General features: G+C 42.1%; 2 protein-coding genes across 3 annotated transcripts in view; one reads left to right on the top strand and one right to left on the bottom strand.

The window, feature by feature from the left end:
- The first annotated feature begins 378 nt into the window (after positions 1 to 378).
- SKP1 (S-phase kinase-associated protein 1) lies at positions 379 to 9,245 on the top strand. 2 transcript variants are annotated; one of them, XM_009322717.1, is made up of 7 exons: positions 379 to 410; positions 1,210 to 1,274; positions 2,382 to 2,478; positions 4,984 to 5,057; positions 6,250 to 6,393; positions 7,064 to 7,204; positions 7,978 to 9,245. In XM_009322717.1, exons 3-7 carry the CDS (start codon positions 2,382 to 2,384, stop codon positions 8,011 to 8,013), a joined length of 492 nt encoding a protein of 163 aa, XP_009320992.1. In that variant the 5' UTR covers positions 379 to 410; positions 1,210 to 1,274; the 3' UTR covers positions 8,014 to 9,245. The 2 variants fall into 2 exon arrangements, with proteins under 2 accessions (XP_009320992.1, XP_009320993.1); XM_009322718.1 differs by lacking the exons at positions 379 to 410; positions 1,210 to 1,274 and adding an exon at positions 1,966 to 1,982.
- A 1,771-nt stretch (positions 9,246 to 11,016) lies between these two features.
- The window catches only part of TCF7 (transcription factor 7 (T-cell specific, HMG-box)), an 82,328-nt gene continuing 78,739 nt past the window's right edge, over positions 11,017 to 14,605 (bottom strand). The window contains exon 9 of the mRNA XM_009322778.1: positions 11,017 to 11,078. Within this exon, the coding sequence (XP_009321053.1) occupies positions 11,017 to 11,078 (62 nt within the window). The remainder of the gene's footprint in view (positions 11,079 to 14,605) is intronic.

Consider the following 14,605-nt stretch of genomic DNA (forward strand, 5'->3'; position numbering starts at 1 on the left):
CGGGGTGGGGGGGGCGGCCGCCCCGCCGTGACTCTGTCGAATAAACGCGGCGGTGCACCCGGCGGGGGAAGGAGCGGGCATCCGTCCGGAGGGGCTTTGGGAGGCATGGAGCGGGCTGGTAGCGCGGCGTTAGGAGGCTGAGCTCCGCCTTTCGGGTTTATGCATGCAGATTGCCGCCGCAGTTCAGGTTTGTCTTTCGACTAGCTCCCAACCTGTTCCGCTGTTGTCGAATGGAGCTTTTAGGACTCGGCTGCTTAGTCACCCAATTGCGTTGCTAGCCAAAGCCTGTCTATTTCCAGAGCTGTACTGCAGTTTGCTAAAAATGACACTTTTTTTCTTCCAGGAGGCTGTGCTCTGTGGTATAAAAATAAGAAACTTGGATGAAACCCTGATCTGTTATCAGTGACAAGGCAGTAGATTAACTTCGTTCTACCTGATTCAGACCCTCTAACGATAACCCAAAGGCCTTGCTGAAGGCGGGTTTGGGCGACAGGAGGGTCTCGGTGCAGAATGTTCGTGCAGGGGCTGGGCGCGTTAGGGCAGCGTCCCTGTCGTGCTGCCTCCCTTGCGCGGCATTATGTAATCCCAGGCACAAGCGCAGGACGGCTGGCATCTGAAGCGGGGTTTGTTCCTGAGTGCTCGCAGACAATCGCTGCGAGAACAGATGCGTTAAATCTGAAATGTATGCCTAGATAATTTCTTTTTTTTCAGAGCATCGTTCAACCTACCAACTCAGAACTATGGTTTAATCCAAATTGTATTTTTGCGGAGAGAGAGATAGATATATAGATACATATTTGTATCTTTGGAACAATCATGACTGTGTCCCTCCAGAACACCCATCTTAATTAGAAGTAGCGCTGTCATATAGGGTTGCATGACTCTGTAAACATTAACTAGCTACTTGCTCTGCCAAATGGAAATTGAAGCAATGAGGACTTCAGGCTGGTGTGAGCTGCTTAATAATGTGCTTTGGCTGGCCTCCATTGGACTGGGTTTGTTGCAGTACTGTCAGGCTCAGCCAAACCGATGAGCTACAGGAGGCATTCAAAGAGAGATAATGTAAGTTTGCTGAAAGTGGTCCAGCTAATTCAATTCTGGTAGTTCAAGTGCTACTGTAAGGAACTGGCATGCACAGCTCTTAAGTTTGGTGGGGGAAGAACATCTGAAAATCAATTGAAATTAATTTGTGATTTTTCTTGTTTCTAGAGCTTCTCTTTACAGTGCCTCGCAAGCTGTATTTACAAATACATGCTTTAGAGATCTTTAAGCAGGTAACTTGAGGAAAAAAACCAAAACTGTTGCAATGGTCTGCTGCTAATAAATATTTCGAGTGGTAAAGGAACTTACTGTAGCGCATCTGACTAGTTTGTTGAGAACTGATTTGTCAAGTTTATGTGGCCAGGAAGTTATGTTTATCATGTCCTTCGAGTCAGTTGATTCGAGTGTAGTGATACCCAAACAGACTTCGTGTGTAGTTCCAGGCAGAAGTTGTAACCTACTAGCTGCTGTATCAAGTGCATTACTTCTGGGATTAAGTTGTTAAATATCTGGAAAGATGCATTGTAAATATCTGGAAAGATCTTGTAAAGCTTGATTATTTTCCTGCTAGTGACACTTTTGAAGTCTGCTGCTTCTATTGTAGGTCTCATCACAGCTTGTTTGAAGAACTTTGTTAAAATGCATAGTCATCTTAGTCTTTCCTAATGCTGACAAAGTGCTGATCTTTCTAAGAGTAGTATTGAGTGCTGAAAGCCTTCCTCGTAGTGGCATATTGCTTCTTAATCTCTTCAGAAAACCAAACACTTTTCTGAAGGGAAGCCTTTGATCCTGGATAACCTGGCCCGTTTGACTCTGGGGCAAGGGAGGTTGGACTAGACTCTGCCTAGAGGGGTTCATTCCGACCTCAATTTTGTGATTCTGTTCCAGAGGCTATCACTTGAAAACTGCTTTTGAGATCTGACTTCATTTGAGTAGTTAAAGTGAGTAGCAATTGTTTGGATTTGAAGACAAGTAGTGTTTTGGAAGTGTCGTCGAAGGTTAATTTAGGAGAAAGATAGCTCTAGTGTTGCACTGTAAAAAATGGAAGCACTGTTGACTAATAAATTTTGTGTATTGTATGCTTTCAAACTAAGAAAAAAGTTCTCTTAAATTGGTGTTAGGCTTCTTTCTATCAATCCTTGTTTCTTAAGCATGAGGATTAATGAATTTAGGCCTGTTGATTCAAGCAGTGAATAATCTGAGTGTGCTTTAAGTGGCACTGGGCTGTCTGCTGTTGGTAAGAAGCAACATAAATAGTAAAGGTAACGTACATCTTCGAGTCAGCTAAACTTGTAATATTTGCTGAATACTGTGTGGAAATAACTGTCCTTCTCTTGTAGATGCCTTCAATTAAACTGCAGAGTTCAGATGGAGAAATCTTTGAAGTTGATGTTGAAATTGCAAAACAGTCTGTAACTATAAAGACTATGCTGGAAGGTAAGAGCATAAAGCCTGGGGATCGCTAGCTCGTGCAGAGATAGCAGCGTGTTCAAGGAAGCCTCTTGAACAGGAATTGTGACCAAAGGGGACAAACCAGTACTGGGCTGGGACAGGATTCCCAGGCCTGTGAAGCAGCTTGCTGTCTTATGTCAGAACAGCCGGAACAATTGCTGTTGTAGCTGAAACTGTGTTTTGGGTGGATGTGCTCTTGCAAAAAGCGTAAAGTTCAGTTTTCTTGTTAAGAGCACTTACAGGCTCTTAAAATATAAGCACCCCACTGCCTTGCCTACAGCCTACTTCAGTTTTGTAAAAGTTAAGCAAACAGAACATCTAATAATATTAAAAACTAAGTTTGTTTAATCATACAAACCAGTCTTACGATGTAAGTATCTTTTAAATGGGGTGGGAGATGATAAACCGATGCAGTGAAGAAAGAGCTAAAGTGAAGCCTATATTGTGAGCTTATGGATGCAGTTAAATTATTTGGGATAAATACTTAGTTCTGATCTCCTGCTGACATAAATTTGAAACAAAAGAACTTGTGGCGGGGGAGGGGAAATCTGCCAGATGGCTAGGATGCAGAGCAAACTGTGTCTAATCCCTCTAGTGCAAATCCTCATTGTTTACTGGTGGCTTTTTCCAGTTTTTGGGTGTATTCAGGAATTAACTTAGAAAAAGATCTTTCTATAGATGTTGTTAAAATGATGCTCTTGGGTATAAATCTTTGTCTGGTTGTGACACCTTATACATAAGAAAAATAAAGATAAGGTTGAAATACTGCAACCATTGAACACTTTTATTCTGTTAATAAGATGCTGTTGAACATGACTAGCAACATGGGCAGGAAACAGCAATTGGCTGGAATACATTAGGGAGCACAATTCTTCTCAGTCTTCTCATGCAGAAGCTGTGTCACTGCTGGTGTTGAGTGACACTCAGGTGGTGTTGAAAGGGAAGTTACCCATGGTGAGTGTTGTAAGCTAGGCACCATAAACTAGCCTCTTACTAATACAGGTGAGAACCAGTCTCCTAGTACGGATGAAATGTGTTTGCAGTACAGCTAGTTAAGCATCAGTTAAATAGTGTTTTGTGTTTCAGCTGAAAGGGGAAGGGCTGAAAGGTGGGGTTGTGTGTCATGAGACCACCAATGAAGGATCGATTTTCTGATAAGAGGTGAAATTGCTGGTTTGGAGGTGGTGGGGACAAGTTGAGCAGAGTTGACTAAACTTGAGATGCTACTTGAGTTATTTCCCCATACCAACAATTTTGGACTGGTCACTTCTTACACTAGTATCTGCCACCATGTTCAAAGTATGCATTTGAAGTTTCCATGAATTGGTGACATACGCAGTACCCTTTAATGCCAGTATTTTAGTTTCTGAATCTATGAAGTTACTTATTCCAAACAAAAAGTAGTGCTAACTAATATCCCACTAATAACAACAGTAGTTGACTTGCCTAAATACAGAAGTATACGCTATTTTAATTGTGCACAAATTTGATGAGTGATGATGGCGTGACAGTCATCTGTTCTTAAAAATTGAGTTCCTTGGTGATGTAGAATTGGCTCATCTGCGCATATAATGAGTGAAGGTCTGCGTAGTTACTCAGCTACATAACTAATTACAAGATGCTAATCTTTGACAGCTAGGGTGTCATCCAACTGTTCGCATTTGTGTAATAAAAAAAGCATACCCTCTAATCAAAGATGGCTAATGTGGTATTTGTTCTGTGTATCAAGTCAAAATTTTAATCACGTTTTTCTCTCAGTTTTTACTTAATTGTATCAAGGGGACAAAGTGGCAAACTTTATCCAAATCTGCCTTGAGCATGCTGACAAGCTTTTAAAACAAGGAGTATCAGACACATGCTTTATAAATGCTTTTTTGATTGAAGGATTTGTGCTGCTGTCTTAGCGTGCGAACTTCTTCAGCTGGTAAGAATCAGTACAAGTGCTTCAGAGGCCAGATAACTGGCATCTCTCTGGCTACAGTATTTACTGCTCCTGTAGTGGACAAAACATTGTCTGTACTTACCACAGTAGATCTGAATTCTTATTTGATAATGAATTGAATGGGAGATTTCAGTTGGAACACTTTGGTTTAACTTGTGGATTGGACTGTTGAAAGTGGTAAAAATACATAAATATTTGTCTGATTCTTCAACATACCCTATTCCCAGAACACCGAACTAGCAAGTTCTGCTCTGAGAAGTAACTGACTGCTTAACCTATGGTTTGTTGAGGCTCTTGTTTGATGAGGTAGCCTTATTGGCTACTTAGCCTAAACTTGGTGTAACCTGGTATGTATAATGCAGCCTTGGCTCCACAAAGCCTCACTGAAGCTTTCTAAAAGCTTCTGACTTCACCGGTAAGAGATCCTTTGCTACCGATCCATTCAGCCTCAGCATTGTTAAAATAGTGGAGAATTGGTGAAGCGACCCAGTTCAGAGAAGAGTAAATGGTTTTGCCTGCCTGTTGCTTAGTCATCTTTCCATTTTTAGATTTGGGAATGGATGATGAAGGTGACGATGACCCAGTCCCTCTTCCAAATGTTAATGCAGCTATCTTAAAAAAGGTAAGATGCTGAAAGTGATCGTGTTGTATGGCAGTAACGAAATGTGAAATTCATGTTGGAGCTGGATATTATGAACTGTTGTATTAAAGATACTTTTCATGTGCAAGCTACAAGCTTAACCAATTTGAGGTGCTTGAACACGGGTATCTTAGGGTATCTGAGAACTGGGCTGAGGCTGGCAGACAGATAATGGCAGAAGACCTTTCAGGGGTGACCTTCTGGAACAGCAGCTGGAGGCCAGACAGGCTTCCTGAGGTGTTGAAGTGGTGGACATCTGTGCACGCTAGTATTTCATGGTATTAAAGCACTGATTTTAACTGGATCCCGTGAACTGAGGTGGCTGTTCATGAGATCCAAATGTTAGGAGAAAGGATTAAGGGACAGGCAGTGGTGAGAGTAACTGGCCGTGCCTGTGTACCAGTTACAGTGCTTAAGAGGCTGTGCACACTTGCTGGTATTAAATTCGGTCATGGACCATGATTATTGTTGGGTCAAGTGAGAAAAGTGAAAAAGTATGTTGCTGTCTTCCAAGATGCTTTTTGCTCTGAAGTAGAAAGTGTTGTGCCAAAATAAGCACTGGACTGTTTTGGGGTAAATACAGGGTTAGGAACTATTTCCTAGTGAACATACACATAAATAACTTCAAACTTGTGAAGTCTCTCAGGTTGGTGAAGTGGAACAGGATTTTACTTGCAGTAGATCCCTACTCCTTTAATTGTCTGGGTGATGAGCTGGTGGTGTTTAAAAAAAAAAAGCAAGCTTGGGAACATGCAAACTTTTGCCAGGTAAACTTTGTACTGTGGTGAACATGTCCTGCTGGTAGCTATTACCACTCTATTGTGTTTCTGCAAACAGATTAAACACTGCAACATGAGGTTTAGGTTTCCTTTGTGTAGTCTTATGTGTCTTAGTGCAGGGTTGAATAACTTTGTAACACCAGCAGCTGGCTTTTAAGATCGTAAGTAATTAACTAGCTACTGTCTGAGACGGAATTCTTGAGGGCTGTTGTACTTCAGGATTGGGGATCAGCTGTTCAAAGATGAAAATACTGGGTAATGGAGCATGTTCATACACGATTTTAATATTAATCTAGAGAAAAAGGTACAGTTCTTCTAAAATGAAGTTAAGTTTTATAGTGGGGCCTAATGGGAGAATCATTTGGATAAAACTTTAATATCAAAACAATAATTAGGTGATTCAGTGGTGCACCCATCACAAGGATGATCCACCTCCTCCTGAGGATGATGAGAACAAAGAAAAAAGAACAGATGACATCCCTGTGTGGGATCAAGAGTTTCTGAAAGTAGACCAAGGAACACTTTTTGAACTTATCCTGGTAAGTATGTTCAAGAAGTGTAAAGGCTGTGCCTGTGAAGTGTGCTCTATTTGTGCACTTGACAAAGTCTTTATGCTTCTTGAATAACTTCTTCGGGGGGGGATGTGGGGAGGGCAAGTAGTTCTGGCAAACTACTGGCTAAAATTGTTGAGGATGTTAGAATGCTTGTTAACCTAATGCTGGGCATTAATCTATCCTTGCTCATTTATCAATTAATACACTGTTCTGAATATGGGGCCCTACAGCTGTCTTTATTCTTGTGGCTCTTGAGTCTTGAAATGGAGTTCTGGAGGTCTGCATCCAAATTAAACTCTAGCTTTGACTTTTAAAATTTGTACCTTATGTGGTACTGTGAGACAACGTTACTTGTCTTAGCTAGTTAATAGCACGTCAACACTGAAGACCTTGGATGTTTGCAGGCTTCTGAAAGCCCTTTGTAAAAGGAGGAGCAGGGGAGTGTCTTTCATGGTACAAATGGCTTTCCCTTCTGTTTGGCAAGCAAGTTTTCGGTACTGTTGCTTCAAGCTTCTAGCTAGAAGCTTCTCAAAGTGGAGATGACCTATTTGCAGTTACAGTATTCTGCAGTTTCAGTGTAAGCATAACTCTGGTAGTACAGCTACAGAGGCAGAATATTGATATGAAGGCTTTAAATTTGGTAATTCTTCCACAGGCTGCAAATTACTTGGACATCAAAGGTTTGCTTGATGTCACATGCAAGACAGTTGCAAACATGATCAAGGGGAAAACTCCAGAAGAAATTCGCAAGACGTTCAATATTAAGAATGACTTCACTGAGGAGGAAGAAGCACAGGTACTTGATCTGGGTTTAATTATAACTTAGCTGGTTCTGTGCTGAATTGTGTGGTGCTTCAGAATTTAATGTGTGATGCAACTGATTTGTTAACAATAAATGTAAACTAATGCATCAACTCATAATTGGGTTGCTATTGGTGGAAGACCTTTCAGCGCCTGCGGTGCTTGCAGCCCATTACCTGAACAGGTCAAAACAAAGCATAGTGACTTCCTAATTCAAACGTGTGTCTGGTAAGAAAACATGTAGGATTGTTTGTGGCAGCCTTAGTTTGCTGTTTTGGAGCTGTAGTAAGAATGCTGGAGATGCGTTCTTGCGTGTGGCTAGAAAGGTAAGATGTTTGGATTAAGTAATGAACTCATCGGTCTTAGAACTCGAACAACAAACCGACTGCAAAATGGCAGAGGTGGGAAAGAGCAGAACAAGATGCCTTGTTTAAATACAGAGGCAGTGAATTGAGGACAAATTTAGGTTTGTCTTCAGTGCTATGTCATGAAACAAGCAATTTAGTCTTAAGCTAGTCCATTTGCTTTACTTGGTGGAAGAATTCAGTTTTGATCAAATCTAGGCATGAGAAATAAATTTCTTGGTTTAGATTGATAAACGGGTCAGTTTAGGAGACTGACTTCGTAATGACAAACCCTGTGTGAAAAACGAAAGCTGCTTCCAAGTTTATGCCTTCCTGCAATAAGTAATCCTGAACGCTTACGGGAATTTACAGCCAACTCTTAAAAGTTCACTGCAACGTATTAATAGTTAAAATCTTCTTTTAGGTACGTAAAGAGAACCAGTGGTGTGAAGAGAAGTGAAGTATTGTGCCTGACACTCGAACACTGTAAGGATTGTTCCAAATACTAGTTGCACTGCTCTGTTCATAATTGTTAATATTAGACAAATGCAGCAGCAAATGAAGTTGTGTTAGCAGGATATTGTTCCTTTTGCATGTGTAGTGGTTTTTTTGAGTACAAATTTAAATCTTCTGAGGTTTTACTAGTGTAATTGGATGTCTTTTTACTTTACTCTGCAATGAATAAAACTGAACCAAGTGTGGATTCTGTATGGAAAGTAGCACTTAAGGTTGTCATTTTCATTATACTTTTAAACTGTTCAAGTCCAGTTACAATGCTAAAGATTGACTCCCATTGTAAATAAAACCACCTCTGACTTCTTCCTCAAGACGAACAAAACACTTGTATTTACAGGGTATTGATAGCTTCAGAAAGAAAAACAAACCAGAATGTGTCTTGGGGAACTAGGTAAAGTAAAAAAAGTCACTGATTTCTTCCAAAACCATTGTGGGGAAAATTAGTGTTACTTAAAGCTATGTAACTTTCAAGATGGTTCTTGTCCTGCATTTAAAAAAAAAAAGAAAAATACTTGACCACTTTCTTGTCCTGTTAGTCTTGCCTTATAGACTAGTGAAAGATGTGATCTAGAATTAAGCAAGCTCCTGGCGGCTAAGTCTGAATATTTCAACCATGTCTTGAAGACCTACCTCTAGCCGGTAGCAAATGAGAAGTGTGTTGCTCTATGCACAGGATGGGTGTGTTTTTTATACATGTTAAAAGTGGAATCCAGGTTTGACCAAAAATGACTGACATTACCAAAGTTAATATTATTGACCTGTGCATGCCATTAGTGGCTCGTTTTTAGGCAATTTTAAACAACCCTTGTGATGTAGCTCTTTAAAACATGGTTTCACGTGTCCACAGGAAATCTTAACGCCTCTATGTGATACTTCAGCTTGTAGAGACTTAATTATTGCATACAAAGCTAATGCAATATCAAGCTTAACTTCTTTGGACAAAGCCACTTGCAACTAGTTAAACAGTAACTGGTTTTCTGATTTTTATTTTTTTTACAGTTCCCTTATAGGGAGTAGGGGATGGTTGTGTGGTAGATCTTTGAGGTGTGCTCTTAGCTTGTATTGCATTCCATTCTCTGTATAAACTTTAGAGTAGAATGAACCTTAATAAACATACTTATCTCACTTTAAATATCAGTGTTTCACTTCCGAATTAATAAAGGGCTTTTAAACTTTCGTTTGCAAATGGTTCTAGTTATTTGAAACTAGACAATCTTACTGTCACTTACTACTGAGTGTCTGAATAATCGCACTGAGGCAGTGGTTAATAGAAATAAAATGGATGTAAAGAATCTGTTAAATGACTAATGCAAGCCACTAGTCAGACACAGCGGGCAACTTCTCAGATTAAGTTGGAAGTCAAATAGCAAGCGATCCAGATGGATGTATTTTTTGATGGCTTACCAGCTTTTAGGTAGTCTTTGATGTGACCATTAGTGAAAGCATTCATAACTTGCTCTAAGGCAGCATTCAAACCCATGCTTTGGATGCAGCTGCTGCTCACATCTGCTTATTTGTGAGGTTGCTGGGCCTGCCCTTGTGCTGGTGTGTGTATTATCTGGGCATATTATAGATACTATATTGTCAGTGGGCATGAAGTACTCCAGCGCTGGACTTGGGCATGATGGAGCCTTTCCAGCATCCTGTATTGCAAATGATACACCTCAGTTTACAAGTGCTACTAGAGAAAACCTTCTGATGAGAATTCTTTCTGTGCCTGTATTTGTAGTTTAATATTCAGCTTCTCCTGGATTCTTACAAGAAATCAATCCATCTGTGTGTGAAGTTAGTGTTCCAGCGGAACTCCACTAGTTCCGCCTTGGAGTGCGGTGTTGCTAATGCAGAAGCCTATACTGTAGTTGCGTTCAGTGGTAGAAGCCTATATCAATTCCTTCAGGCGCTCGTCATCAGACCAGGATCTGTGTGTGTTGGCAGCCGATGCCTCACTATATGCTGTGGGACGAGGAGGAGACAAAGCACAGTTTGTCTTCCTCGCTACCTTGCTTCGCTGTTTGCCATACCTGCGTAAAGCACACCTGTGGTCCTGCGGGGAGACTCGTAATTATTGGGACAGCGTGCCTAAAACGTAACCCTTGGTGGTCAAGTGCTGTAAAGGTGGGGCTTCTGCTGAAGCTCCGGGGTCGTGCCGGTTGGCTATTGATACTGACGCAAGCGTGGAGGTACGGCAGAGCAGCACGCGGAAGAAAGGGCTGGTCCGGCTGCTCGAAGCATTATGTAGCTTTGACAGATTTCAGTGTTCTTGGTAGCCCTGGTAGTTAGCGTTCCCTACAACTTATTTTCTCGGACTGAAATTCCCCTGTAGTACTGTCTCAGCTGTGTACTTTGAAATTCTTGAAAGGGAGAGACACTGTCCCGCTTCCCGCTGTTACACTTTATGTTGCTGTTTAACTTGTATGGTGCTGCCTTAACCTTTTTTTGTCTTTTTAAATCATGGCCTGATCGAGGATAGCTCTTCCTGGCTGAAGTGATCCAAGTGTGGGGGTCGGGGAGGCAAGGTGGCAGCAGGGACTGCAGAAGAAGATATTTTTTCTTAGTCTTGGTTTATTATTTCAGTCTTACCCGTTCGAAGACTATTGGAAATTATTCTAAAAACTATTCATACATACAAATGCTGAAGGAGGGGGGAAAAAAAAAAGCAGGAATCCTCTTGACTTCTAAGAAATAGTTAATTGACAGTTTGATGGGATTATAACTTCCAGTGGCCTATTTTGAATAGCCGGTCTGGCAATTACTTTATTTATAAAGCTATAAACATATTTTGAACATAAAAGCCAAAAAATACAAACTCAATGAAGTAAAAAAATTACAACAAATGATGGATAGTCATTGGACAAATGAAAGTACAGCTGCAAAACATTTATCCCTGCTACATACATACAGTGGTTTTACTTGGTTTAATGAAGTGGTACTTCCATGACTTCTACATTCAAACTGATTTCAGGAATTCGAATACGTATTTCAGGAAGAGTTGAAATTGCTGTAAAAGAACTAAAAGAAAATTCTTGTTGTGATAAAAGCTTAAGGGCAAAGTTTTCCTTCTACTAAAAAGGAGCATTAACACAAAATAGTAACACTTCATATAGCATTTCTGAAGACACTTTTTTGGTATTAATAAAAGTAACTTTGTTTTGGCATCGGTTATCAGCTGTGGGGCATGGAACAAAAGTTGGTCACGCTCACTGTTTTGTTTCGGAAATGGGCAGCTTGAAGTTCTGCCTTGTGTGTTTTTGGGGAGGGGGGGGAAAAGATTAAATTTTCTCAGTTACACCAGTACAAACTGACCGTGTTACAGTATACCAGGCGGATATTCTGAGTTTATACTGCGGTAGCTGAAAGCACAGGGTAAGGTCTGGCTATAAACCTGTACGTGTAGAGCAGAGCACAGGGTCAGAACAACGCTACGTCAGAAAACGGGTGTAACTGCTCCAGCTCCGCGGCTGTGGAAATCCTGCCGTGCCCTGAATGCACGAGGAAAGGCTCCCGGAGAGGGGGGCGGTGGGTCTCCCTAAGGAGATTTTGCAGGAGTCGGATGGTGTCGTGAGGAGAGGAGGCTGTGATACAGACGGGCAGCGCGCCCTGGACCAAGGCAGGCATCCACAACGCTGCGGAGGGGCCAAAGTAGCCTTGAAATAAACGGGTGAAAGTCCCGGTGGATTCTGAAACGAGGGACGGCTGGTCTGTGCGCGCTGGTACTACCTGGTCCCTGGTCAGGATACGCAGTTCGATACCGGTCAGGGCTTCCCCCTAAATTTCCTCTGGTGTTATTTAGGCACATCTGCCTTTTATTTTTTTTTTTCATCTCTGCATTTACTTTGCTGCTAAATTACGTGTTTCATCCAACCACGAAATAGCAGTCGGGTATTGAGTTACGCCAGCTTTACCCCCGGTGTTGAGTTACACCAGGCCGCTGCGGCTGACTTGTCATCCGTGGCGTTTACGGTAGCTGACGCTTTTTCGGCACCTTGTATCAGAGGGTCTCAGAGCGACAAATGGTGAGCTGAGACACAGGTTTTTGGTTTTTTTTAAGCAATTTTTTTGTGGTTTTTTTTTAATTGAGTGATAAAAAGAGACTATGTCAGATCTGGGAAGAGTCTGCTGAGTTCCTCTGTTCAGCACTGGAGCATGCTGGTGTCTAAACTTGCTAAAATAATTTAAAAATGAGCAGATTGCGTCTTGATCTAGTGCTATATAATTAACCCTCTGAGTGCAGTACGTACATGCCTAAGTGTACAGTTGGCAGTCGGTTCAGGTAATGCTACTTCTCTAAGGGTTAAAATGATTCTTTCAAACTTTAAAACGACTCTTTTCAAACTTTTCAGGTTTGTGCACGTAGCTTTCAGTCAGTGCTTCTGAAGTTACATTTACACAGGAGAGGAATAAAGCGATAGGTTTAGAACCTCTAAACTAAAACTGGAATTAAAAAATCTACACTACCATAAGCAAAAGTACCTAAATAAAGGGAATAAACCCAAAGCTGCTCTATAGACTAATCAGGTTTGTTGTTTTTTTTTTTGAATTTTCAATCTTTGAGGCATAAACTTGTTTAAAAAGTTATGTTTAGTCCAATGTAAAAAATTAGGGTTTGTGTTTTTGCGTTAAGAAAAAAAAATACAAAAATATTTTGTACATTATAAAGGTCATCTTAAATTTCTTGCAGTTCTACAATAATATTACTACAGAATTTGCATTCAGTACTCTAAAACCTATTCTGTAAAGTATAAAAAAACCAGACCCCCCTCTCCCTCTGTGTGGTGTTATTTTTCTCTTCAGCAGTCTAGAATATATTTCTTTCGAGCAGGAAGAAATCTGCACCGGACTAGATTGTGGTCTCTGTCAGAATCCTGTAAACCTGAAGTAAATCAAGAACTTGGGATTAATTTGGGATTTACATCGGTTCAGGGAGATCACAATCTGTCCACGGTGTTTTTTGTTTATCAAGCTCAAAATATAAATAAAATACCAGAAACCGGTGAAGGTTTTCAAGCTGGAGAGAATACGTTAACGTTTGGCATCGTCACGGGGGTGGAGGGAGGATCTTTTAGGAGCTAGAATAAGGTTTTTTTTAAGAAGTTTCACGCCAAATCATGAAAAAAAAGGCTTCTGACCTTGCTGAGGGTACGTGCAGGGGGACGTCTGAAGCGAAGAGCAGGGTAGTGTGCCGTTCCGCTGCCAGACTGCCCCGGGGAAGGGGAGAGCCGAGCGGGGCGGCAGAGCTCGCGCCTCTCCTCCGCCCCGTCCCGACAGCAAGGGAGAGCCTGCAGCTGACGGACGCAGCGAGCCATCGACCGTCGGACCTTCCAGCGGCCGGTCCAAGCTCCTTTTGCTGTCCAGTTAGCGCTCCCTTTTCCTCTGCCATGCTGTACGCTCGCGGAATGGGACGTGTCTGCACAGAGACCTGTCACCTGTAAACAATATCTTCCTGTTCTCAAACGAGAAGTTGAAAAAATTCACCTCGCTGGTTTAAATATTTCATTTCTCTATCATCCGGTCAGATCAGAAAGCTAGCATCGCTACATTTAATTTTCAGACATAAGGGCTTTTAAAAAATGCTCCTATTTCCAGCTTTTCTGTCTCTGTGGTACAACAGCTACGAGAGATCTGTGAGTGAGTGACTACACTTTAAAGCAGCTCGGAAGGCAGGGAGTGGAAGGCAGCGTTAGATTGATAGCACCTACCATCTACTGCAGCAAGCTGGGGGGTTCGGCTCTGCTTTCTGTCATGCTTGAAGATAATGCAGTTTAAAAAAAAAAAAAAAAAAAGAAAAAACCCCAAACAAAAAAAGCGGCACAGGGCAGGGACAAAAGGCTTGTTTACTCATCAGCACTTCAGATTTTGGCAAGTACTTATTTTTTACCTTTTTTTTGAAATCACTTTTCTATCTTTAACGCCGCCCCACCCCCCCCCCCCCCAAAAAAAAAAACACCCCAACAACCAAATGAGTTTTCCAGCATCCTTAAGTCATCCCGTTGCCTAACTTTGCACGTTTTACAGTGAGATGGGGAATTTGGATGGGGGCTCTGGTCCTTTTCAATGGGCAGCGAAACCCAGGTGGGAGAGAGCGAAGTGCCCAGCGTCCCGGCCAAGGCGGCTGGGCGCGTGGGACTATGTCCCCGTGGAGGCCACGCTGTACGCTGGGGACTCTGTGGGCGCGGAAGAGCACCTGGTGGTCAGTCTGGAGGAGCAGGTGGCGGTTTGGAGGTGAGCGGAGACGGGGAAGGGGTCGGGCTGTTCTCTGTGTGCGGAGTCAGCGGGGGCTGCAAGCTTGTCTGAAGGAAAAGCAGAGGAGATGCATTGGAGTGCGTCCAGAGGAGAGGGAGGGGAGTCTATAGCACTTCCATCGGAAGAAACTGGGCTGGCACAGCGTCCTTCTCCTTGTAAGTACCGAATGCACTTCTTTTTCCTCCTAAGAACAGTGAAGAGAGTTATCTGTGAATAAAGCGTGAGTTCACGGTCATACACGAGACGTAAACCAGCGCTTGGCGCAAGCCGGGGGCGCGCAGCCGGCCGGGGATTCG

This window comes from Pygoscelis adeliae, unplaced genomic scaffold, assembly GCF_000699105.1.
Source record: "Pygoscelis adeliae isolate BGI_AS28 unplaced genomic scaffold, ASM69910v1 Scaffold34, whole genome shotgun sequence".
Lineage (NCBI taxonomy): Eukaryota > Metazoa > Chordata > Aves > Sphenisciformes > Spheniscidae > Pygoscelis > Pygoscelis adeliae.

What these genes read in the sequence shown, in the direction of transcription:
- SKP1 (XM_009322717.1), top strand. Translation starts at nt 2,382, where the DNA reads ATGCCTTCAATTAAACTGCAGAGTTCAGATGGAGAAATCTTTGAAGTT. An exon ending in CACTTTTTGAACTTATCCTG is followed by an intron (nt 6,394 to 7,063) that starts GTAAGTATGTTC and finishes ATTCTTCCACAG; the next exon opens with GCTGCAAATTACTTGGACAT. An exon ending in CTGAGGAGGAAGAAGCACAG is followed by an intron (nt 7,205 to 7,977) that starts GTACTTGATCTG and finishes ATCTTCTTTTAG; the next exon opens with GTACGTAAAGAGAACCAGTG.